The sequence below is a fragment of the Canis lupus genome, chromosome 12 (assembly GCF_003254725.2).
Source record: "Canis lupus dingo isolate Sandy chromosome 12, ASM325472v2, whole genome shotgun sequence".
Taxonomy (NCBI): Eukaryota; Metazoa; Chordata; class Mammalia; order Carnivora; family Canidae; genus Canis; species Canis lupus.
In genome coordinates, this window is record NC_064254.1 from 17,758,426 (window position 1) to 17,782,641 (window position 24,216).

Here is a 24,216-nt window from a genome sequence, read left to right on the forward strand (position 1 = left end):
GATCCCCCCCACCCCCGGCAGCATTTAAACACACTCGTATTCAGAAGCCATACTTGAGTAGAGATTTATTTTGAAACAAGGTTTTTTTTGGCAGGGTGGGAGGTTGCATCTTCTGAAGCATTTTATGAGGTTTAAATCATCAATCAGTCTTCAAGACGACTTCTGTATGATTCTGAAGAGTTAGAGGAATCTGAGGGCATCCAAGGAAAGAAAGTGAAGATTCAGCTTATTGGTCTCAACTCTGGGCTCAGAGAGGTATTCAGCATGCCTGTCTACCTAATTTGGGGGGGGGGGGCGGGGCGGAAGTTCAGTGCAAAATGAAAATGGTAGGCCCCATGTCCAAAAGGATGAAGAATTACAAGATGGTAATGGTAGAGCATTAAAGCAATCATGGGGCTCTTCTGAGAAGGGGGTTCTGTGTGGCTCACTGCAGAGGTCACATGTCTGTGTCACCGAGTCTCCTTTCAGGTTTCCTTCAGGGTTGCAAAGCTCAGTTTATCTGCATAGGAAAAGACTGGTGATTCAGAACAGAAACTGTGAAAGCAAAGGATTTTTATATGGAGCCTGTGTTTACACTTTTTGGCAAATCAAGAATGTTGAGTGATATATATGGTATATGTGGTATAAATGAGAAGCACCACAGCAATAGAAGTTTTTCTCTATTAGAAAATTCACATAAATGCTTGGAGAATATTAAAATAAAATTTAATAAGGTCTTTTGGAAACCATATTACCCACATAATTCCATAAAGGGGGTCACGCCTCATCAGCACATTATTTGGTAACTCAAATAATACACTTTATCCATGTTATGTAGTATTTATTCTAATGCAATTAAAGCTTTTGCTTATTTTTTTTCTCTTACTCATAGGTCTGTGAACTCTTGGAAGAATTGACTATCTTGTTATAACATCAAGAACTAGTACTCAGTTTGGTACAGAGTGGTTGCTCAAGAAATATTTGAAGAATGAATACTTGAATGAGTGAGCGAGTAAATGAACCCACTCTCAGAACAAGGTTATTATTTATAGGACACATTTAATATGCATAAATAGTTTTAATCTTTGGGACGAAAACTGTCTTTCTTTTGTTATTATACACATAATACATCCATATGATGACATCAGTGATGTCTACTCCTAATAGACAATGCTTTTGTTTATGTCCCTTGAATTCAAACTTGGGTCTTTCTTTCATGATAGGCTGCATCCATACTGTGACTCTGCTCCTCATTCCCTCTGAGTCACCTCCGGTACTGTCTAAGTACTCCTGAAGCTGCCTGCGGCCCCACAGCCTGGCACAACTCATCAGAACTTTGTGTGTGGTTGAAGGAAACAGTGGAAATTAAAATTAAAAAATCATTTGCAAATTGTATTCGTGTAGTGATTGCAAATTATGCTACAGCCTTTGGGAAATCTGTAATGTAAGAGACCAAGGAAAGTATTTAGATTGCTATTCTAACTGGCTTTGCAAACATAACTGGTTTTTATGCAACTGATTTTGCAGGCAATGCTCAAATCCACTGTTTCTGTTTGCTTGTCTGTGTCTCAATCTGGTTTCATAGAAACCCAGGAAAACACTTGAAAGCTGTTGTCACAAATTCAAACTGCTTCAGAAAAACTGGTGAAAATCCATCACTGATGTTTGCCGGTACTCTATGAACCCTGGGATAGATTTTGTTATTCTAAGACAAAATAATGAATTGGTTTATCAAAACTAAAACCAAACAACCAATAAACAGACAAAAAAACAACAACCAAGAAGCAAAACAAGAAATGAAAACAAACTCAGTGGTTTCAATTCCTACTGAAAAAAAAAAAAAAAAAAGGCCTATGGTTGTAGTAAAGGAAGATTCAATATGAACATATATAGTGATGTATTTCCATATGAGAAAGCTCATCTATTCCATGCCATCAGAGAAAATATCTGGGAAAATCATGGGATTCCAATTCAAATTTAAGGTGCAAGTTCAGCCTGGCATCGTAGAAATAAGAAGTTTCTACAGCTGCGTTATGTATTGGACAGAGGGGTTAGCTGTCTCCTGAGTGAAAGAATCCCATATATGAAATTTACAGTGGATGGGTTTTATTTAAAGAATAGATAGTTTTAGCAGAGTTCACACCTATTTTTCCATTTCCCTAATTGTAATGGATTCAATATCTACAAAAATATGTTGAGATGTAATGGATTCCATAATATAATATCTACAAAAATATGTTGAGAAATTGAAAATATGTTTGAATCTGCAAACAAAAATAAAAACAGAACCAAATTTTCAGTTTCCTGTCCAGCATGGAGGGAACTTACAAGTTGTCAATCTGTGCTAACACAAGTAAAAAGCTGAACAAACTGGAAAATAAACTCTTTTTAGATCTGTCAGAGATGTTAAGCCACAGGACAAACTGTTATCTCTAAAACTGGGCAGAGAAGACAGACAGATAAATACAGATAATCTCACAGTTTACCAGAGTGGAAATCCACTACAAAAGAACCCCACAGAAACCAGTACCACAATAGCAAAACTGGGACTGAACCTGAATTCCAGAGGCTCAGTGTAGACAAGCATGAAAGATGAAGACTCCAGGGGAACCCAGTGGCTAGGGGCTCCCACACGCACTTTTGTGTTTTAACTACAGAAGCTCTATCAAGTCCTCATAGTAAAGATCTGAGAAAAATCCCCTCAGACTTTCTGGCTGGAGGTAGGAGGAAAGTAGCTATTTCAAAATAGGTCTGATGTTCTGATCTACTTGATAAAGCCTGTCTTCAAGAGAAATAATTTTACCAGAGCCTAACTTACTGGGGATTTATCAGAATTTAACTGACTTGAAGGAAGGGAAAAATTCAACTTAGCTTGTTCTAGTCTTCCACATAAGTAAGTTTTATACTATCTCCTGCCTCCTGTGGCCATCCTGTACCACCAAAGGGGTTGAAAACAAAACAACTCAGAGCCATATACTCACTAAAAGACTAACACTCAATTATAGGACTATAGAATAATTCCCACACCTTACCAGGATATTACTGAAGGCCTATTCATCACAGTTCCTTTTACTTAGTACATGTCTTTTTCCACCGAAAAATTTGCACACAGATGTTTATAGCAGTTTTGTTCATAATTGCCCAAACTGAGACACAACCAAGATGTTCTTCAGTAGGTGAATGGTTAAACAAATTGTAATACATCCAAACAATGGATTATTTAAAGCTAAAGAGAAAGGAGATAGTAAGCCATCAAAAGATATGGAGGAAACTTAAATGCATATCATTAAGAGAAAGAAGCCAATATATCAAGTTGCTACCTATCTGACCTTCTGGAAAAGACAAAACTATGGAGACAGTAAAAAAAAAAAAAAAAAAAAAAGAAAAAAAAATTTCAATGTTTGCCAGAACTTAGAGGGCAGGAAGGGTTAAATAGAGCACAGAGAATTTTTAGGTCTGTGAAACTATTCAATATGGTATATTATAATGATGGATACATATGATAACACATTTGTCAAAACTCTTAGAACATACACCACCAAGAATAATAAACCCTAATGTAATAAAACTTTGGAAATAAGAATGAGTAGGTTCATTGATGATAAGTTCATTGGAGGTTTATTGATTATAACAAATGTACCAATTGGTTGCTGGATATTGACAAGTGGGGGAGTTTGTGTGTGTGTGGAGACAGGGGTACATGGAAACTCTGTATTTCCTGTTCCATTTTGTTATGAACCTAAAACTGCTCTAATATATATATATATAATATAATAATTTATAATATATATATTTTTAAGACCCACTCCAAAAAAAAAAAAAAACACCAAATGACTCTGACCAAGAAGATAAATATTTTCTCACCAATATTAGACAAGAAAGGATGAGGACATCTGGGTGGCTCAGCGGTTTAGTGCCTGCCTTCAGCCCAGGGTGTGATCCTGGAGACCTGGGATTGAGTCCCACATCCGGATCCCTGCAAGGAGCCTGCTTCTCCCTCTGCCTGTGTCTCTGCCTCTCTGTTTCTCTGTGTGTGTGTGTTTCTCTTATGAATAGATAAATGAATAATCTTTATAAAAAAAGACTTTTAGAAAAGAAAGGATGACAAATTTAAAAACAAGTTAACATATCTACAACTCAGCTGGATCTTAAAAAGATTATTAGTGTAAAACTTGGAAAGTTTTCTGATAAAGACGGAATAGCAGCAGTAGATAAACTGTCCTGTCTGAACAGCTAAAAACAGGCAGAATCTGTGAAACAACACGAAGGAAGAACAAAGAAGATGACCCCACAGTTGCCCTATTTATTGTCTGGAGAAAGTTTCCAAACTACAAGGTAGGGAAAGGAATCTTGGGATCTACAAAGTAAGGAGATAACAGCTAAACTATCTTCTTTTGTATATAAACTCATATGCTTTTCTGATTAGTTATTCCCCAATTATTTCACTCCTTTTTGTTTTTTTAATCAGGCATTCCCATCTTTCTTGGTTTATTATCAACACATTGAGTTAGGAAACATAAGCTTTGCTAAAATCACTAGGAGACTCCTAATAACTAATTAAAATATGAAATTACCTAAAAGCAAAGTTAATGGAATGATAAAGCCATGAAATCTAGCACATTTTTTAAAAAATAATTTCTTCACAGCTTTATTAACTAATGTTGCTTTTTTTTACTAACTAATGTTGCTTGAAATCAGATATTTATATACAAGTTTTTTTAAATAAAAAGCTCGCAGAAAATAAGTGAATAGTAATCTCCAAGTATATGAATTAAGTAAGTCAAGTCGCAACCTTGGAGGAAACAAGTAAGTCTCACACTTTCAGTTTGAACCCAAAACCCAAGGCAATCCCACTATCTTATGGTAACACCTTCATTTTAAATTTCTTTTCTAAATTGGTTTACAAAGTAGAAAACTAAGTATTTTTAGTGTATATAATTTTAGTGTATATAATTACAAAATGTGACTATAGGTTATATAGTAATATAGGTTATATAGGTTATATAGGTAATGGGGGCTAAGGAATGCACTTGCTCTGATAAGCACCAGGTGCTGCATGGAAATGTTGAGTCACTATATTCTATACCTAAAACTATGTTAACTTTCTGGAATTTGAATAAAAAAAATAAAAAATTAAAATAAGTTAAAAAAATAAAAAAATAAAATTTCAATTACATTTATTCTACATATGTATATTATATATTATATATGTGTGTATATATAATACATAATATATAATATACATATATTACATGTATATAATACATGTATTATGTGTATATATATAATATACATATATATCATGTGTATATATAATATACATATATAGAATAAATGTGAAAGTTTCACATATATATAAATATATATATACACACACACACACAAATTTTTTTTTTTTTTTTGAGAGAAAGAGAAAGAAAGTGTGAGCAGCGAGTAGGGGCAGAGGGAGAGGGAGAGAGAGAAATCCAAGCAGGCTCCACATTTAATGAAGCCCAATGTGGAGCTTGATCTCAGAATCCTAAGATCATGAAGATCATGACTTAAGCTGAAATCAAGAGTCAGACACTTAACTACCTGAGCCACCTGGGCATCTCTAAAATGTTTTTTGTAAATATATATATATTTTGTGCATGTATGTATGTGATTTGTAAGTATGTGTGTGTGTGTATGTGTATACACATTTCATACTTTCTAGGTTTGCAGTGAATTCAGTTTTTCTCCCCAATCTTCTAATTCAAGGCACTGATTCTTTTCCCTACAGTTTTATTTATTTATTTATTTATTTATTTATTTATTTATTTATTTATCTGCTCTAACACCATTTGATATTTTGTACTGGCAGTACTTAAATTTCTCACCTCTGGGTATTTTTGTTTTTGTTTTTGTTTTCCCCTCTTTTCAACTTATTTTCAATCTCATTGTCTTCTTAAGTCATTTTAACTTCATAATTTTTTTCTCCATGAAATGTTCTTGTTCTCTAAACATTCTTCTTTGTCTTAGGCTAAATCCTATACAAAAGCATAATAAGTGGGAAATATCAGAAAGGGAGACAGAACATGGAAGACTCCTAACTCTGGGAAACGAACTAGGGGTGTGGAAGGGGAGGTGGGCGGGGGGTGGGGGTGATTGGTGGCGGGCACTGAGGTGGGCATTTGACGGGATGAGCACTGGGTGTTATTCTGTATGTTGGCAAATTGAACATCAATAAAAAAATTGTTATTAAAAAAAAAGCATGATCTCCAAGATATTCTAGTGTCTTGTAAAGTTTTTAATAGGTCTTTCTGTTTGATGTCTTAAATTCACCTTTTATTTACTTTCTAGTAATAGTTTAACTGAGCCCATTTTCACCCAAAGAATGCATTGCCTTTGTCCCTGTGAGCTAGATAGGATCACATTGCAAAGTTCAAAGGAACTTCTAGTTCTTTTTCTCAAAGACATGAGGCTTGCTCTGGATTCCTCTTTATCTAGTTGGCTGGAAAATGTCAACAATTGATCTTCCTGCTGGTAGAGATGAAAGCCAGGTGCCAGTGCTAACAGAGACATCTGGCTAGCTTGAGTCCTTGGAAAAGCTCAAGAAATGTCTACTTACTCATAAGGACTCTAGAATGTCACATCAGAAAGAAAGAAATTTCTATGTTGACATTTTGGGCTAGATCGTGCTTTGTTGTGAAGGTTGTGCTGTGTGGTATAGGTTGTTTAGTAGCATGCTTAGCCACAGCTACAAGATGCCTATACTACCTCTTCTCATCGCAGTTGTGACTAACAAAAATATTTCCATTTTTTGGCAAATGTCCTCTATAAGAAGAAATTGTCTCTGGTGAAAAGCACTAGTCTAAAGACTAACTAATGTAGAAATTACTACCTGTAAATAGGTTGATGCCTTTAAAAAACTCTTAAAACATGGCATTCGCTTAGGTGTTGGGTGGAAGGAAGTGAGTGAAGCGGCATGAAGACTGGAAGGTGCTGATCATTTTTCTGCAGTGGCATTTGGTAAAAACGACTGCCTATGGGATTGTGGTAGGGAGAACACATTTCTATAGAGCCTAAAGCTACAGAGAAAGTGTTTAGAAAGAGGCAGAATGGGCAGCCCGGGTGGCTCAGCGGTTTAGCGCCACCTGCAGCCCAGGGCGTGATTCTGGAGACCCAGGATCCAGTCCCACGTCAGGCTCCCTGTATGCTTCTCCTCCTGCCTGTGTCTCTGCCTCTCTCTCTATGTGTGTCTCTCATGAATAAATAAAAAAAAAAAGAGGCAGAATATCAGTTGTCACAAGCTGTTTTAAGCAAAATGCTACAACAAAATAATGTGCATATCCAGGAACAATCTCCCTTGTTGCCTAAACATCAATTGGCTAATACACCAGGCAAGTGAGCTCTCTCATGATTGGAAAAGCTAACTGTCCTAGTCCCACAGACCACAAGAGAAAGACTATCACAGTTTTACTCAAAGGGCTCCTATTTGGACTTCTCAGCCAAAAATATGAGGCATCATGGGCAAATATCAGGTTATAGGTGTTGCCTTCCCACTCCTGCCTGCTTTTTTTAGAGGCCCACAGGTCTTAAAATGAAGAAAAAGAAGTGAGCCCAGAGGAGGAAGAAACAAAATTAGAAGACATTTTTGGGTGAGCTTCTTTCACACAGAGATCTGGATTTTTCACAAAGTTGAAAAGTCAGTAGCCTGGCCTTTAAAGGTTTTCAACTGTGTAATATATGAAGAAATCCTTGATTTCTCATAACTGCACCAGCAGAGAGGAAGCCAAAAGAGCTGTGCAGTGTCATAATGTGGCCCAACTCCCCAACATCTGCTTCTGAGATGGCATGGAAGATTAGGAAACAAGGAAAATTTCCCAGGTGACCAAATGTGGGGTGAAGAAAGGACAATGAATAATAAACTTCCTCCCAGAGAATGAAACCAGTCTAACTACGGAAGTTCTTGCCAGATCGGAGAGCTTTTGAAATTCTGAGCCAGCACCATTTATTTCACAATTGTGGTTAACAAATGACTTTTTCAGGTGAGGGTTTTTAATTGCAGCTTTCCTATTTCTCTTCCACCCTTTTATGTTGAGTGCGTACAGGTGTCAGAGGAAGGAGAAAAATAAATGACTCCCCTTTTCCGTTCACCAGACTGTTGGGCTCCCCACTGGATCACATGGAAAAGATTGTGAATCACCCAGAGATACTCAACTTTGAGGAGGATGCAGTAACTGGACAAGACCTTTGATACTTCTTGGAGAAAGTATGTTTTCTTTATGCAGGAAAGACACACAGATTCTTGTACATGGGTATGGGGTGGCCAGAGTGATAGTCTATCAGAAGACATTACTGTCCTCTCAGTATTTATCACCCCTCCACCTCCTTTTAGCAATAGAATCTATTGTTTTTTTAGTTGAGTACAAGGCACCCAGCTACAGAGAATACATTCCCAAGTCTCTCTTGGAAAATCGGCCTCATCACACAACTAATTGACAACAGAATGCATAATAGCCAACAGAAGAAAAATTCCTGAAACTTTTGGGTCATGTATGCAAAAGAAACATTGCCTTTCACTAAGTTCTCCCTTGGACTGGATATCAAATATAGAAGTGCAGACAGACACCTCACATACAGAGATGTATTTATTGACAGTAAAAGATTTGTGTCACTAGTTTGCTTTTCTAGATGATTTCATGGAGAAGAGTCCACCTATTTGCCCTGGACTTTTGTGCAAGAGAATAATATGCTATAATCTTGTTTCAATTACAATAATTTTGGTTTTCTTTTTGACTTAAGTCAGTACCAAATACCATATATTATATCTTCTATGGGATTACAATGGAATTATTAATATTTTCCTTTGAAGTTTCACATGTATTAAGATTATATTTAAGTTTAATCATTCAAGATGTTGAATTTATAGAATTGATCTGGTGCTATGGGACATAGGTCATTATAACTGGGATAAATTACTCTGCATTTTTACTCTTAATTGTTAACAGCATTGCCCGATGCCAGCTCTTTGTCTACAGAACTAGGCAAAATGTTTTCCGATAACTGTTTTCGTTTCTTTTGCATTTCTGAGTATTTTCTTATTCTACTTCCTAATATGGAAGAGTTTTTATATCTCTTTCTTTTTCATGACTATACACATATTTTTAAAGATTTTTTTAGTTACAATAATAATATATTAATAAATAATAAATAAAAATCTATTAAACAGTATCTGCTTTAAAAATAAAACAGTTACTTATTATTTAAAATCTGGATTTAATTTGTAGCTCCCATATATATATATATATATATATTTACTCTTGTGCATCCCCACACAGACATAATTCCTTTCTTGGGTTTAATTTCTTTCCTTTTTTTAACTTCTTGAGTTTGATAAATACCTGTCATTTCTCTCCCTTCTTATTTAGTAAGAAACTTCCTTTTAGCAGAGCTTTGTTATCCATGAGTTCTTAAATGCAATTATTTTTCTTGATTTATTTGGGCACTTTTATTGTTTAAAAGTTTGTTAGCTTCTACTCCACCCTTCTGCAACAACTTGAGTTTTATCTTGTTTCAAGTAGCAAAAGAATGCTAAAGCTGGAGTGAAATTAAAAATAAAAGAGAGCTTAAGCTTATTCAACTCACTTTAATATGCAATGTAAGAGTATATCCTTCCTACAAATCACAACAGTGAAGTTCAAATGAGATCTTGAAGAGAGCAGGCAAATGTGTGACAGAACCAAATGAGTTGTGTTGTTGTATTGATGTTGAGAGTTCCTGATAGTTGATCACTTGGTCATTGTCTAGGCCTTGGTATAGAGGTAAATTATAAATAAATTCAAGTTAAAATGTAAAGCACTAAGTTGAATTAAAGCCCATGCATGGATAGGAAATAATGGAAAGGAATATTGTCAATTACAAGTTGCTGAGGGCTTCCACTCCAGGAAGGACTTTACCTTCCAGGAGTTCCAGACTAGCTCCTCCTCCAGTGCTCACATGGCTGACCTTATCTTCAGTGCCCCATTTGGCACAGCAAGTAGCAGTGTCTCCACCTCCTATAATGGTGATACAGCCCCTGGAAGTGGCTTTCACAATTTCATCCATGAGGGCTTTTGTTCCCTTAGCAAAGGCATCCCATTCAAATACCCCCACGGGTCCATTCCACACAATTAACTTGGCTTGGGCCACAACTTGAGCATATCTCTTGTTGGTCTCAGGACCACAGTCCAAAGCCACCCAGCCAGCAGGTATGCCTGATGCTACGGTAGCTTGGCCAACCTTTGCATCCTCCTGAAACTTGTCAGCGGTGACAAAGTCAACAGGAAAGGTAATGTTCACACCATTTGATTTGGCTTTAGCCATGATGTCTTTGACAATCTTGGCCCCCTCTTCATCAAAGAGCGATGCACCAATATCCATGTTGTTGAGTACCTTAAGGAAGGTAAAAGCCATTCCACCACCAATTATCATCTCATTGACCTTGTCCAGCATATTTTTGATGAGTTGGATTTTGTCTGCCACTTTAGCTCCACCAAGTATAGCCAGAAAGGGTCTCTCTGGGTTTTCTAAGGCTCTGGCAAAGTAATCCAGCTCCTTTTTCATCAGGAATCCAGATGCCTTCTGAGGCAGGTTCACTCCCACCATAGAACTGTGGGCCCGATGAGCAGTGCCAAAAGCATCATTGACATAGACATCCCCTAGTTTGGATAGTGATGCTCGGAAGCCTTCTATTTTATCTGGCTCAGCTTTAAGCTTATTTCCAGAGGAATCTTGGCCTTTTCCTTCTTCCTCTACATGAAAACGCAGGTTCTCCAGTAGGATAACTGAACCGGTAGCTGGGTTGGCACAGGCTTTCTCCACTTCTGGGCCCACACAGTCATTTAGAAACAAAACATCCTTGCTCAGCAAAGATTTGAGCTCAGCAGCAACAGGCTCTAAAGAATATTTATCTGGCATGGGAACACCATCAGGTCGACCTAGATGACTCATAAGAACTACTGACCTGGCTCCATTATCTAGACAGTACGTGATGCTTGGGATGGAAGCTTTGATTCTCTGGTTATTTGTAATCTGGTTCTTCTTCATGGGAACATTAAAATCTACTCTCATGATGACTCGCTTCCCTTTAACGTCCAGCTTGTCCAAAGTTAACTTCTTAGAAAGAGACATTCTGACTACAAAGACAGAAGCTGAAAGCTAGATCTCAAAGCTGAAGAACCGCTTTACTGCTGCTGAGAGGCTGGATAGATGGTGCTTTCCAACGCCTTTCCCTTGGCCCGCCCCTTTCTTCTCATCACTGTTTAACATAGGGCAGACATTGATTGAACTGGGGAAAAGGAAACTTGGCTCTGTGATTGGCTAATGGTCTTGTCAATCTGGATTTGGAATGTGTGGTCCGTGCAGATTCAAACTGCCAGTGCAGAGCCCTAATCCGGAGTAGTGATATCTGGGTTGGAGGGAGAGGTGGGTAAATAAAGAAACCCTGGATTAAGCGGTTTAGCGCCGCCTGCAGCCCAGGGCATGATCCTGGAGACCCTGGGTCGAGTCCCACATCAGGATCTCTGGGTGGAGCCTGCTTCTCCCTCTGCCTGTGTCTCTGCCTCTCTCTCTCTGTGTCTCTCTCGTGAATAAATAAATAAAATCTTAAAAGAAAAAAAAAGAAAAAAAAAGAAGGGTTCTGAGGTCTAAGAATATTGGTGGTTCTCTTTTTCCACATCCCTCTAGACACTTGATCTTATTCTTAAAGCGAAATGAAGTGAAACAAAACAAAAGAGCCTCATCCACATCAAATCTTAATTATATTGAGATAAAAAACTCCAGTGCTAAATAAATAGGTGATTTGAAAAATACAGGTTCTATGACTCCTTGTTTATTAAAGGCAACATAGTATGCTCTGTTAGCCGTATAGCTTGATACCTACCTTTGGCTTTAGATATAGTCTATGGTGAGTGGGAATGATTTGTTTTTATTACCTTGTTTATTCTAAGACTACTGCGAGAATGCGTGGTGGCTTCTTTAGGAGAACCCCATAAGATAAAAAGGATAACAATAAAATACTGAAGGTGATGGTGACTTTTCTTTCCGACTACAAAGTTATAAGACCTTTCACTTTTCTTTTTAGCTCTCTCTTTGATTCATTCACTTGTATAACTAAGAAACTGAGCTGAAAAGAGGAATGATTTCCATGCGGATAAAAATGTTTATTTGAATTGAAAATGAGTGAGAGATTTTATTTTGGAGAAAGAAAACATAACAAATTGGCTTAATAATAAAAACTGGCTTTGTGATTAGTTGATATGGCAGTTTCCCTAAGCTGAATGAACTAAGTATATAGCATGGAGGCTTCAACAAAAATATATTTGAGGCATGACCCAATAAGATGGCTATAATAACGAAAAAGACAGTAAGTGTTGACAGGCATGTGGAGATACTGGAATCCTCACATATTGGTGGTAGAAATGCAAGATGGTGCAGGCACTTTGGGAAACAGTTTGATACTTCCTTAAAATATTAAACATGGAGTTATCATAGGACTCAGCAATTCCACTCTTAGATATGTACTACAATGGTAAAATTATACTCTATACTCTTGTAATAACTAAAGTCCCAAACTCTGACAATAATAAGTGCTGTCAGAGATATATAGTAATAGAAACTCATTTATTGCCGATAAGAATGAGGTATGCCACAGCCACTTGGAAAACAGTTTGGGAATTTCTTGTAAATATAAGCATAGACTTATAATATAATCCATCGATTCTACTCCTAGGTATTTGTTCAAGTACACAGAAAACTTATATTCTCTCAAACTTCTATGTATGAATGCTTAGATCAGTTTTATTCACAATTGCTAAAAAAGAATGCTTTTCAACTGATGACATCTATACAGCTGTAGTTATATCCATACCTACAGTTTTTTTGTGTTACTGAAGTTAAGCTGGAATAAGTTTAACTTTGACAGTTATAAGTTCAGGATATTAAGGGTATTTCCCTTCATAATCACCAACAAAAATAGGTACAGAATATACATATTTTAGAATATTCCTAAAATAAAAGGAAAATGCTATTTTCCTGCATAGATGACACAAAATCATGAGTACAACTTACATGCATTTTACTGACTAAATAAGTCGGACATGAAAGTATGTAGACCTTGTATAATTCCATTCACATGACGTTTGAGAAAAGATGAAACAAAGGGATAGAAAGCATATCAGTGTTTGTCAAGCATTAGAGGAAGATGGAGGTGGCCAACTATTATGGGGATGTAAGGGGAGGTTTTTAGTATGATAAAACTTTTCTATACAGTAATATAGTATTGAGTACAAGTCTAAATCCATAAAATTATACATTATAGAGACTGAACTTTAATGAATGCAAGTAATATAAAATGGACCAGGGTGTTCAGAATTCTCAGAGTGGAATGCAGACTCTGACAAACAAGACAAATTGTATTTCAAAATATGGCAAATACCACTAAAGGTGTTGGGATTAAAAAGATCACAAGTAACTTTAGAAAAAAGGTTTCTAAATGATAAAGTTGAAGACAAAAAGAACCATACACAAATGTAATCTTCTTATTGAAAAATTTGTTTATCTTTTTTACTCTTGGAATCTCTGATTTTTACTTCTGCCACATGTTTCTTCGACTTTTAGCCAGAAAAAATTTTCAGTGGTTTAGAAGTTACGGATTAAGTTGGACCTACCTACCTGGATATTTCAAGACAAATTCTCTATCTCAAATTCCATAACTGAATTAATAGCTACTATTACTGTAACTTTGGTTTATAACTAACTCTACACTTTGTTTTCTACATGATTTAGGATATTAGCGCATTTAAAAAAATTAATAGTTTATGTCAGGGAGTATAAAATGTATTTAGATGTAATTTTGTGAAACAACTGAAAGTGGTAGGGACAGATATAAAAGGACAGAGTTTTTGTGTTACTGAAGTTAAGCTAGAATAAATTTAACTTAGACTTTTATAACTTCAGGATATTAAGGGTATTTCCCTTCATAATCACCAACAAAAATAGCTACAGAATATACATAAAAGTAACTGAAAAACAAATTTCACTACAAAAATTAAAGAAGGACCAAAAAATCCTAGTAATGCAGGAAATAAAGGGCAAACAAAATATAAGGCATATAAAAAACAAATAGCCAAATGACAGAAATAGTCCCTCCTTATCAGTACTTAATTTAAATGTAAATGGGTTGAACTTTAATTAAAAGACAGAGGTTTGCAGACAAAAAAGAACAAGAATAGCTATACTAATACTAGACAACTGACTCTAAATGGAAAAGGATCATAAGAAACAAAGATCTTATATTTTAATAAAAGACAATATAGCAAGAGGATATAAAATTATACACATTTGCACATCTACTAGACCATCAAAATATATGAAGCTAAAACTGGCAGCATTAAAGGGAAATATAGGTAGTTTTCCAACAACAGCTTACATCTATCCTGTGACCCATCAATTCTAATCTTAGATGTCTATCTGAGATAGTTGAAAATATATGATGACAAAGTTTTTACAGGAATGTTCATAGTAGCCAAAAATTTTGAAATATTCCAGGAATAGTCATAAATTGAAATCCTACTTAGAAATGAAATTTACAAACTCTTTTACATACAATAACATTATCATGGTATTTATTAACTCAAAAAGCATCATGGTGTTAAAAGAATTCTTTCATAAATGAGTGCATAACGTGATTCTATCTATATGAAATAACACAAACAAGTTAATCTATAGTGAACAAAAATTATAAGAGTGCATGCATCTGAAGTAGAAGTACGGGAACTTTGAGGGGACATGTGGGAAACTTCTGGGATGACGATACATTTCTGAATGTTAATAGTTTGTGTTACACTTACGTGTTTGTAAAAATCCTCAACAATCTGCAAAATACTTTGAAATGCATCAAATATAATGCATGGATAGAAGGATAGCTATGTGGACGGATACATGGTAAAACATATGTGGCAAAATGTTACTGATAAAATCTGGGTGTTGCATATATGAGTATTTTCTGTGAAGTTCTTTGATTTTATTGTTTATTTGAAAAATTACATGATTAGAAAAATAAAATAACTTCTTGATGTTGTTTATTTTGTTGATTAGTAACTTCTCCTGAAGTCATTAAATATTTCTACTTACATGGTGAAGAACAGGACTACAAAAAAGAGCAACTTTTTTTTTAAAGTTGAGGTTGCTTATAATACATTTTTAGAATTTATAGTAGTACTTGTGTGTGCAGTTATGTAATTTTCTGGAGTTACACTTAAATCCCAAGTGCAAACATGGAAGATTTGCACAGTTGAATATATTGTGTTTGTAGTTTCATGAGAAAGATACACAGTTGGTGTTCTTTAAAAATAAGTTTCAGAAGCTAGAGGTAGATTCAGTATGTTTACTAAGGCCTTATACATTTTCAGCTAGAACTAAAAAAAAAAATTGCCCTGGAAATGTATGGAACAGAAGGCTTGAGTCCTATTTCTGGAGTGATTCAAAGAAGGTAGCAGTGCAGAATGAAGCCTGAACTACCATTTTCTTTTCTTTTTTTTTTTTTTAATATTTTATTTATTTGTTCATGAAAGACAGAGAGAAAGAGGGAGGCAGAGAAGGAGGGAGAAGCAGGCTCCCCACAGAGCAGGGAGTTCGATGTGGAACTTGATCCCAGCACCCTGAGATCACGATCTGAGCCGAAGGCAGATGCTTAATCAACTGAGCCACGCAGGTACTCTGAATCATTATTTTCTCAGCCTGATTTGCTTTTAAGGAAAGTCAACTTTTGCTAAATATTAGGAGCTACTATGAATAATAGAAATGTTGAATCAGAAAGTGCAGAGTTCATTTAATACTTAAACACATTTAATTTTTGTCATCATTTAACTTCTAAATATGTATGGTTCTGGCATTGATAGCATTTCATTGATTTGTTTATAAGTCACTAATAGTGACTTACATTATACCTTAGATGAAATTAATGAACCATTGATACCATTCCAAGGTTACCATGCTTCACTAGCTTATACTTTGAAACACTTGAATTGTGTTTTATTGTGTCCATGTTTTATTTGTGGAAGATGTTAACAGTGCATAGCAAGGAGTTTCTATTTTTAGAAAAAAAGTTTAATAGTTGCTTGTAGGAGTGAAAAGTCTAGCCAGTGTGTGTAGGAGACCCTCAAGGGAGGCCTCCTTGCCACTTTCACTCCTTCTGTCTCACACATTGCTTCTTTTCTCCCAACCCCACGTTTACTTTCTAAACTTCCCTCCACAATGAAACATGATCTTTTCTGTCAATACTACTTCACTGGTGCAGGATTTATTTTTGGAATTTTTTTGCAACCTGAATTCTTTGGTCTGCATTTATTTGTGAGGAGATGGGGGTACTGGTGATGGGCATTAAAGAGGGCACATGATGTTATAAGCATGGGGTGTTATACCCAAGTGATAAGTTATTGAACACTACATCTGAAACCAAGTATGTACTATACATTGGCTTGTTGAATTTAAATTAAAAAATTACATGAAAATGTCCAGTCTTGCATGAGTCATCCATGTCAAAGAGATAATTTCTGCCACAAAAAGCTGCATGGGTCAATAAATCAGTCATTATAGTGATAAATACGATCTGGTTGTTCAGAGTATTAATAGACAATAATTGTAATTCTTAGGTATTGAAGACCAAACCATGAAACATGCTGCCCTGCGTTGACATCTTTTTATAAGGACAATTCACAGTGTGCCCTCCACTGAGCTTCCTTTTCTGTCATGTAACAACATCAAACACTGAAGATATTTTCTCCCCAAATTAAAAATTCTGATGGCATGACCCCACTTACAGGTCAATTTGAAATGTCTTCTTAAAATCTAGTCTTCATCTATTTTTACAAACCTTTACATCATTCTGCCTTTCTTGGGGAAGTTTTCTTGGTTTTGCTTATGAAAATATCCTCTATTTTTTTAGCAAGTCCTTAGATGGCTACTAGCCTGAGGGCTTTTGCCCTTAATGGTGACTGAACTCTATCATGTGAAGATTTCATTACAGATTATTAAATGTTGGAGATATTTTAAAAATCCTATGAAAATTGATACATGTTATGGGTAGAATCCATTAATATTTCTAGTAGGATGCCTTTGAAAATTTTGGAGCGGTTTATCTTGACTTCACCTGTCGACTTTACAATATACATTCCATTATGTTATACACAGAGTTTTTGGTGCTGACCTGACCAATAACCTACAGTCATTCAAATCATTTTAGTTACTAATTGTTATGAATTAAAAATAAAGCAATCTCCCTTTTAAAGAATGTTTTTAAATAATAAATGAAGTAGTAAATTTCCTTTTGATACTAGCAGCAAACTACTATTTTTGCATTCTAAAAAATGTCCCAGAGCACTTAGGATCATTCTAAAAGATTAAATAGGGGCAGTGCAATGCAATGTAACTTTTTACAGAGTACAGGATTAGTTTAAAAATAATTCACACAGTAACATCATGCACAGATTAGAAATGCATACATTTTAAAGTATATTTTTTTGTTTTGTATATCATTCTATTGTCTCTCCATCTAGTCATCTCTACTTCTAAAATAATTCTGTTATGTAAAACTTATTATTTCACATTTTGTTTTTATAATATGATTTTTTTTATAGAACATGCAAAGGACACACAAATATGGCCAAGATTAAATGGCTAAATTATCTAAATAACAAATAGATAATTTTTAAAGAATTTTCACATTCTGAATTCTTACACATCTCTGTTTTTAATCATTAATTGTGGAAAGCACTTAATAAGACAACTCTTGATGAGAGGGCTGCTATAGGAACTTCAATTACAATGAGATTAATAAGACATTATTAAAAAGACATTATAAGTACTAAATAAATAAGACAAAGCATCACCAGTTCAAAGTAATCCAAAAAAAAAAAGAAAGATTGATGTGTTTCTAAGATTAGGTTTTGTTTCATTTTCCCTGAAAAGTCCAAATTATAGATACTGTCATCCTAAGTAACAAGAAAATTGTATTCTGAAAGTTATATTTTTAAAAGATGTTCCAAAAGGAATACATCAATTGAAATTTTATTAAGAGACATTAGAAGCCAGAGAGTTTAAAATCATAATGTTATTTTTAACTTATTAGTAACTTTGGAGTGGTTTTCTAAAGCTATTTCAATTTTTTAAAAAATTTACCTTTAAGCATATTTTGTTATTCTAAAATAAAATAGAGTTATTTCATCAAAACCAAAAAAATTGTAAGTAGCTGCTTATTTGTCTTCTAATACACAAACTCAGGAGATTCAATTTACTATATAAATTTGTACTAATGCATAGCTCAAAAATTTTAATAGAAAACAAAAATATGTGATATCTCTGAGCCTTTTATTTTTATATATGTATTTATTTATTTAGAGAGCAAAGCATGCACAAGCAGGGGGTGGAGCAGAAGGAGCGGGAGAGAGAGAATCTCAAGCAGACTCCACACTGAGCATGGAAGCTGTCATGGGACTGGATCCCACCACTCTAAGATCATGACTTGAGCCAAAACCAAGTATCCAACACTTAACCTGTTGAGCCACCCAGGTGCCCCAAAAGCTTTCTGTTTCTTAAGGCTACTACGTTATCATAGTTGTGGTGAATCTGATAGAGTTGCATAATACAAACATATTTAACAATTTAAAAACTATATCTGGGATCCCTGGGTGGCTCAGCGGTTTGGCGCCTGCATTTGGCCCAGGGCATGATCCTGGAGTCCCGGGATCGAGTCCCACATCAGGTTTCCTGCATGGAGCCTGCTCCTCCCTCTGCGCATGTCTCTGCCTCTCATGAATAAATAAATAAAATCTTAAAAAAAAAATAACTATATCTGGTTGATTGATTTTTGATGTAGTCAATATGTTTGCCTTGAAATATTTCTTGGTGCTTCATCCATTATAACATGCTGTAAAAATTTAAAAAAAAAATAAAATAAAATATAAAAATGGGATCCCTGGGTGGCGCAGCGGTTTGGCACCTGCCTTTGGCCCAGGGCGCGATCCTGGAGACCCGGGATCGAATCCCACGTCGGGCTCCCGGTGCATGGAGCCTGCTTCTCCCTCTGCCTGTGTCTCTGCCTCTCTCTCTCTCTCTCTCTATCATAAATAAATAAAAATTTAAAAAAATAAATAAAAAACATGCTGAAGATTTAGCCATAGAGAAGGGGTACAGGTGAGGAAGGAGATTATTGTAGTTTGCATAAGCTCCAGCTGAAGGAAAGACAAATAAGAATGTATCTTTTTTTTGTTCGTCTTTTTGTGTTTTTTTAAGAATGTATCTTTGTATCTCCAGCATAAACTAGGAAAATTGGGAGTTATTAAATCACTCCAGGAGACAAGGACAATTGGTTTTAAGATCCAAGCTCAAAAGAAATAGTTTTGAAGAATATGTACATTCAAGTGAGCAGACATCAGTAATTTCTGTACAAGATGGAAATGTGTGTAATTGACTTCAGTTTTAGGTCAGAAGAGGGTTATAATATCCTAGGGTAGTACAAGAATATTATAGTGAATGATAAATTCATCCATTGAAGGACACTTGGGTTGCTTCCACCTTTTTGCTATCATAAATAATGCTGCTATGAGCCTGATGGTAAGAATATCTGGTCTACTCCTTGCTTTCAATTCTTTTGCATATAATACCTGGCAGTAGAATTGTTGGATCATACAGTAATTTTATGCTTAATTTTTTGAGGAATTGGCATATTGTCTACCACAGTGATTATATAATTTTACGTTCCCAACAGCAGGGCTCAATGGTTCCAACTTCAACAAATCCTAGCCAACAATTGTTGATAAAATTTGTATATGCACATGCATATCTGGAAGTGATGGAAACCAGGCAGAGAAAATAAAATTGACAGAGGAAGGTGACTTGATGATTGCCATTTTTCCTATTTACTGTTAGTTTGTTTTTCTTTGGAGATAGTTGAATTTTAGATCTACTTTCTATTTTAGAAATTCCAACATTCATTTTTTATGGGATATAGGTGATGAGTAGAGGGAAAGTATAGGTAAAAAAGAAGAGGCATTGATTACTTTGTAATGAATAGGACAATGTTCAAAAGGAACTTGAATATTGATATTCTGTACATAAGCTGTGGGCTGTGCATAAGACTCATTTCTCGATCATGTTACCTAGTATATCCAGGGATGATCAAAATCATGTGTTAACCTTCCCTGACTCATTCTTACTGAAACAAGAAAGCCTAGTTATGAATTTTCCCTAAGAACCACAAATGGCTATCATTGACCCCGACTCATTCTCTTTTTCCTTCAAACTCAAGTGGAAAATCAATAACATAATGATGTTTGCTTGGTTATATTTATATTTTATATAAATATCAAAGGATGTAGGGTAATAAACACCATGTAGTGTTAGCATAAAGACATACATATAGACTATTGGGAAGGATAGAAAACCCAGAAATAAACTGTTATATATATTGTCAAATGATATTCAAAAAGAGTCCCAAGCCTTTTAATGGGGGAAAAACAGTGTTTCCAAGAAACAATATTGGGGAAACTATATGTCCCTATGCCAAAGAATGAAGTCCTCCCTGACCTTATACCATTTAAAAATTAACTCAAAATGTATCAACAACCTAAATATAAGAGCAAAACTGAATAAGAAAAGGGTTAAGGTATAGGCAGGGAGAGATAAGGGGCCCTTGACTAGGCTCTAAAAGAGTGAACTAGAGATAAGATCTATTTCCTACCACATGGCCCCAGATGTTAGGGATTATTTTCCTTTAGCAGGTACAGTGTGATCACAGAAAATGACCAAACCTCAAAGAAGTAAGTCATGAAGGGTGTTATCAATTGTCCTTGCTCAAACAAAGACAGCAAAAGAATCTCAAAACCACAAGCTCTCTGATCAAGTTTTCAATAAAATATCAGCCTAAAAACCTTCAGTGGCAACCCTGCCAGGACTCCTCTCACTTCTGAGAGGTTTTTCTGTATTCTTGCTTAGTAAAAACTCTATTGTTGTATTCTCTTCTTCTTTCACAAGATTCATTCTTTGACTCTGTGAGACAGGAACCTAGCTTTCTTGCTTCAAAACTGTAAAACTTTAGAAGAAAATGGGGGAGAAAATTTATGGCATTGACTTGGTAATGATTTATCAGATATGAGGCTGAAAGCACAGGCAACAAAATAAAAATAGATAAATTGGGTGATATCAAATTACAAATTTCTGTGTAGTAAAGGACACAATAAACAGAGTGAAAATGCTACCGATGGAATGGGAAAAATTATATGCACAAAAAAAAATAGATCTGAGAAGGAGTTAGTATCCAGAACATATAGAGAACTCCTGCAACACAACTACAATTAAAATTTTTTAAAAATCTTGGGGCACCTGGGTGACTCAGGCAATTAAGCATCAAACTTCTGCTCAAGTCATGACCTCAGAGTCCTGAAATCAAGCCCTGGGTCAGGCTACCCTGCTTAGCAGGGAGTCTGCTTCATCCTCTCCCTCCACCCCTTCCTCTGCTTATGCATACACACACATGCTCGTGCTCTCTGTCTCTCAAATAAATAAAATCTTTTAAAATCTGAGTAACATGTAGAATTGTTGAATCAGTATTATACACATGAAACTAATAGAACACTGTACATTAATTATACTAGAATTAAAAATAAATTTTAAAAAATGGGCCAATGACTTGAATAAACATTATCCAGGGAATACATACAAAATGGCTGATAAGCCCATGAAAGATGTGCAATATCACAAATCATTAGGGAAATGCAAATCAAAACCCCAATATGGTGCCAGCTTATACCCATTAAATTGTTACTATCAAAAAGCCCAAAATATACCAGGTCTTGGTGAGGATGTGTTGAAATTGGAACTCTTGAAAACTTTTGGTAGGAATATAAAAATGTATAATTGCTATGAAAAACAGTATGGTGGTTTCTCCAAAAATTAAAAATAGAACTACCCATAATACAGCACTTTTATTTTTGTGTATAAAAGTATTGGAAGCAGAAACTCAGAGATATTTGCTCACATGTTTAGAGTAACATAATTTGGAATAGCTGAAAGGGGAAAATAAGCCAAATGGCTATTCACAGAATAGTGGATCAACAAAATGTGGTCTATACACAATGGAATATAATTCTGCTTTAAAAAAGAATGATATTTTGACACATAATACAACACGCATGAACACAGATTTCAGGATATTTACTCTGTGAAATAAGCCAATCACAAACGGGCAAATACTGTGTGTTTCCATTTATGAGGTACCTAGCACAGTCAAACTGATAAATAGAGAAAACAGAATGTGGTTCCTAGGAGCTGAGGACCCAGGGAAATAAAGAGTTACAGTTTCATGAGTACAGTTTGAGTTTGGAAGGCTAAACATTTCTGCAGGTGAATGGTGGTGATGAGTGCATTATGATGTGAACATATGTTATGCCACTGAGCATAAATGCCACATAATTTTAAAGTGGTAAATATGATGTACTTTATGGGAATCTCTGTACTATAAAAAAGTAAAGGCTATTATTTTTATTATTTATAAATATGACAAATGTAATTTACAAATGAGACTGACATTTTACAATTTTGTGAATTCCTATAAAATCAAATGTGTAAGGAGAGAAACGCAGTGGGCCAGGTGGACATATGCAATGAGTTGGTAGAATGACTTTTAGTTGTTCCCACCTTTTTGTCATACATGCTTATATCACTTAAACAATGTGTGTATTTTCCAACATACAGGTTGCCTGTATAGAATAGTTAGTTGCTGTGTTCTGATCTAATGATGTCTATTTCTCTTTCTGGAAATATTTAGACTCATAATAATACCTGCCTTCAATTATATCTGACCATGAAACTGGATAATATGCCAAATTCATATTTCTTCCACAAGTAATCTCCAGACTGATTGTGCTCTCCAGACTGGTAAATATTGTTCCAGGATGTTTTCTTATTTTTAGTTTTTGAAGTCCATCACTGATCATATATGCAACATCCTATATAAAAGGAGGCAAATTCAGTAGCATCTCTGCTGGCAATGCCCTCTCTTACAGGTAAGTGAATTTGTGGTGCTCAGATTTGGTGAGAAATTGAGTAGGAGATGATGTGCAAAGTCTGAAATCAAATGAACTAAGTTTTAGTCTCTGTCGCTGCAAGCTGATGGAGAAAGGTAAAAGCAAATGAGAGAAGTCTTTGGGTTGTAACAGGACCCATGACTTGAAAGCAACCACACAAAGGTGTTCATCATGCAAGGACCTTGAGGTAAACATTTGTTCATTTAGCCATTCATTCATGGTGTGGGTTCCTGGTAAAGCATGATATTCAGGAGGGATCTGCCTTCACCTCGGACAAAGACCACATTGCTAATGCACTGCTCCAAGTCTCCACATTGTCTATCACGTTTAGAGTGTTGTAGCCCCTTACTCACCCTTCTACTCCAAACCCAGCGTCCTCCAGCACTGCAGATCCTTCCAGCAGAGTGGCCACAAGTTCCAGTTCAGAAGGCCCAAAATATGTGGAAATCAAATCCAGGGGGTCCACCTGACAGTCATGCCTGCCTTCCTCTGCATTGTGTTTTGTGTCTCTCTCCTCAAAAATACCTCAACTTTTATCTGAACTTTCCACACCAAGGAAACCAAAGCAGCTTAAAAATCTGGGAAAGTATATTTATCTCTTGTTCTTACCACATTAAACATCAGTAGTGGTTGGCTCAGGTATTGAACTGCTTCTGTAGGGCAGGCAATACAATTCTTGAGCAATTTATGCCACCTGAATTTCTGCCTCAGGTCAGGAAATATGAATTTGAATAACTGAAAAGCATGAGATGAGCACATTCTGTTCAGAGGGATTATAGAGAAAAGATAAGACAGAGCACAGAAGTTAAGCAAGAAATGAGTACAAAGAGATTGACAAAGAAGGAAAACACATTCCATTAATTCATGCAGGACTTTTCATAGATTTGTAGAGATTTTACAATAAATAAGTTGATACTCAGAGTTCTATCAGTTCATTTTGTGACTATGTAATGTATGGGAATATCTGCAGTTACATTTCCTGACAACTTTTAATTTTGCTATTTTTAAATATTGATCTCATTAATTACAAATAAAGATTTTGCTAGAGCTAAAACTTCAAGGAGTAGGTCCAAAGGAAAACAATGTTGCTTTAAACAGAAATTATTCTCAAATTTAATTTCTTTGAGTATATAGGGAAAGGAAGAATTATTTT

At 35.4% G+C, this 24,216-nt stretch overlaps 2 protein-coding genes across 3 annotated transcripts in view; both read right to left on the minus strand.

The window, feature by feature from the left end:
- LOC112641719 (cysteine-rich secretory protein 2-like) overlaps positions 1-23,703 on the minus strand; it is a 67,378-nt gene extending 43,675 nt beyond the window's left edge. The window contains exon 1 of one of the 2 annotated variants that reach the window (XM_025418999.3): positions 23,673-23,703. In XM_025418999.3, the coding sequence (XP_025274784.1) occupies positions 23,673-23,684 (12 nt within the window). In that variant the 5' untranslated portion in view covers positions 23,685-23,703. The other variant, XM_025419000.3, reaches the window with a different exon arrangement.
- On the minus strand, positions 5,838-11,251 carry PGK2 (phosphoglycerate kinase 2). Its single transcript, XM_025418998.3, has 2 exons — positions 9,589-11,251; positions 5,838-5,987 (listed from the first exon to the last, which is right to left on the minus strand). The coding sequence occupies exon 1, from the start codon at positions 11,110-11,112 to the stop codon at positions 9,859-9,861; it is 1,254 nt and encodes a 417-aa protein (XP_025274783.1). The 5' UTR covers positions 11,113-11,251; the 3' UTR covers positions 5,838-5,987; positions 9,589-9,858.
- Positions 23,704-24,216: the final 513 nt, after the last annotated feature.

Excerpts from the sequence above, each read along its gene's own strand:
- PGK2 (XM_025418998.3), bottom strand. The coding sequence starts at position 11,112 with ATGTCTCTTTCTAAGAAGTTAACTTTGGACAAGCTGGACGTTAAAGGG.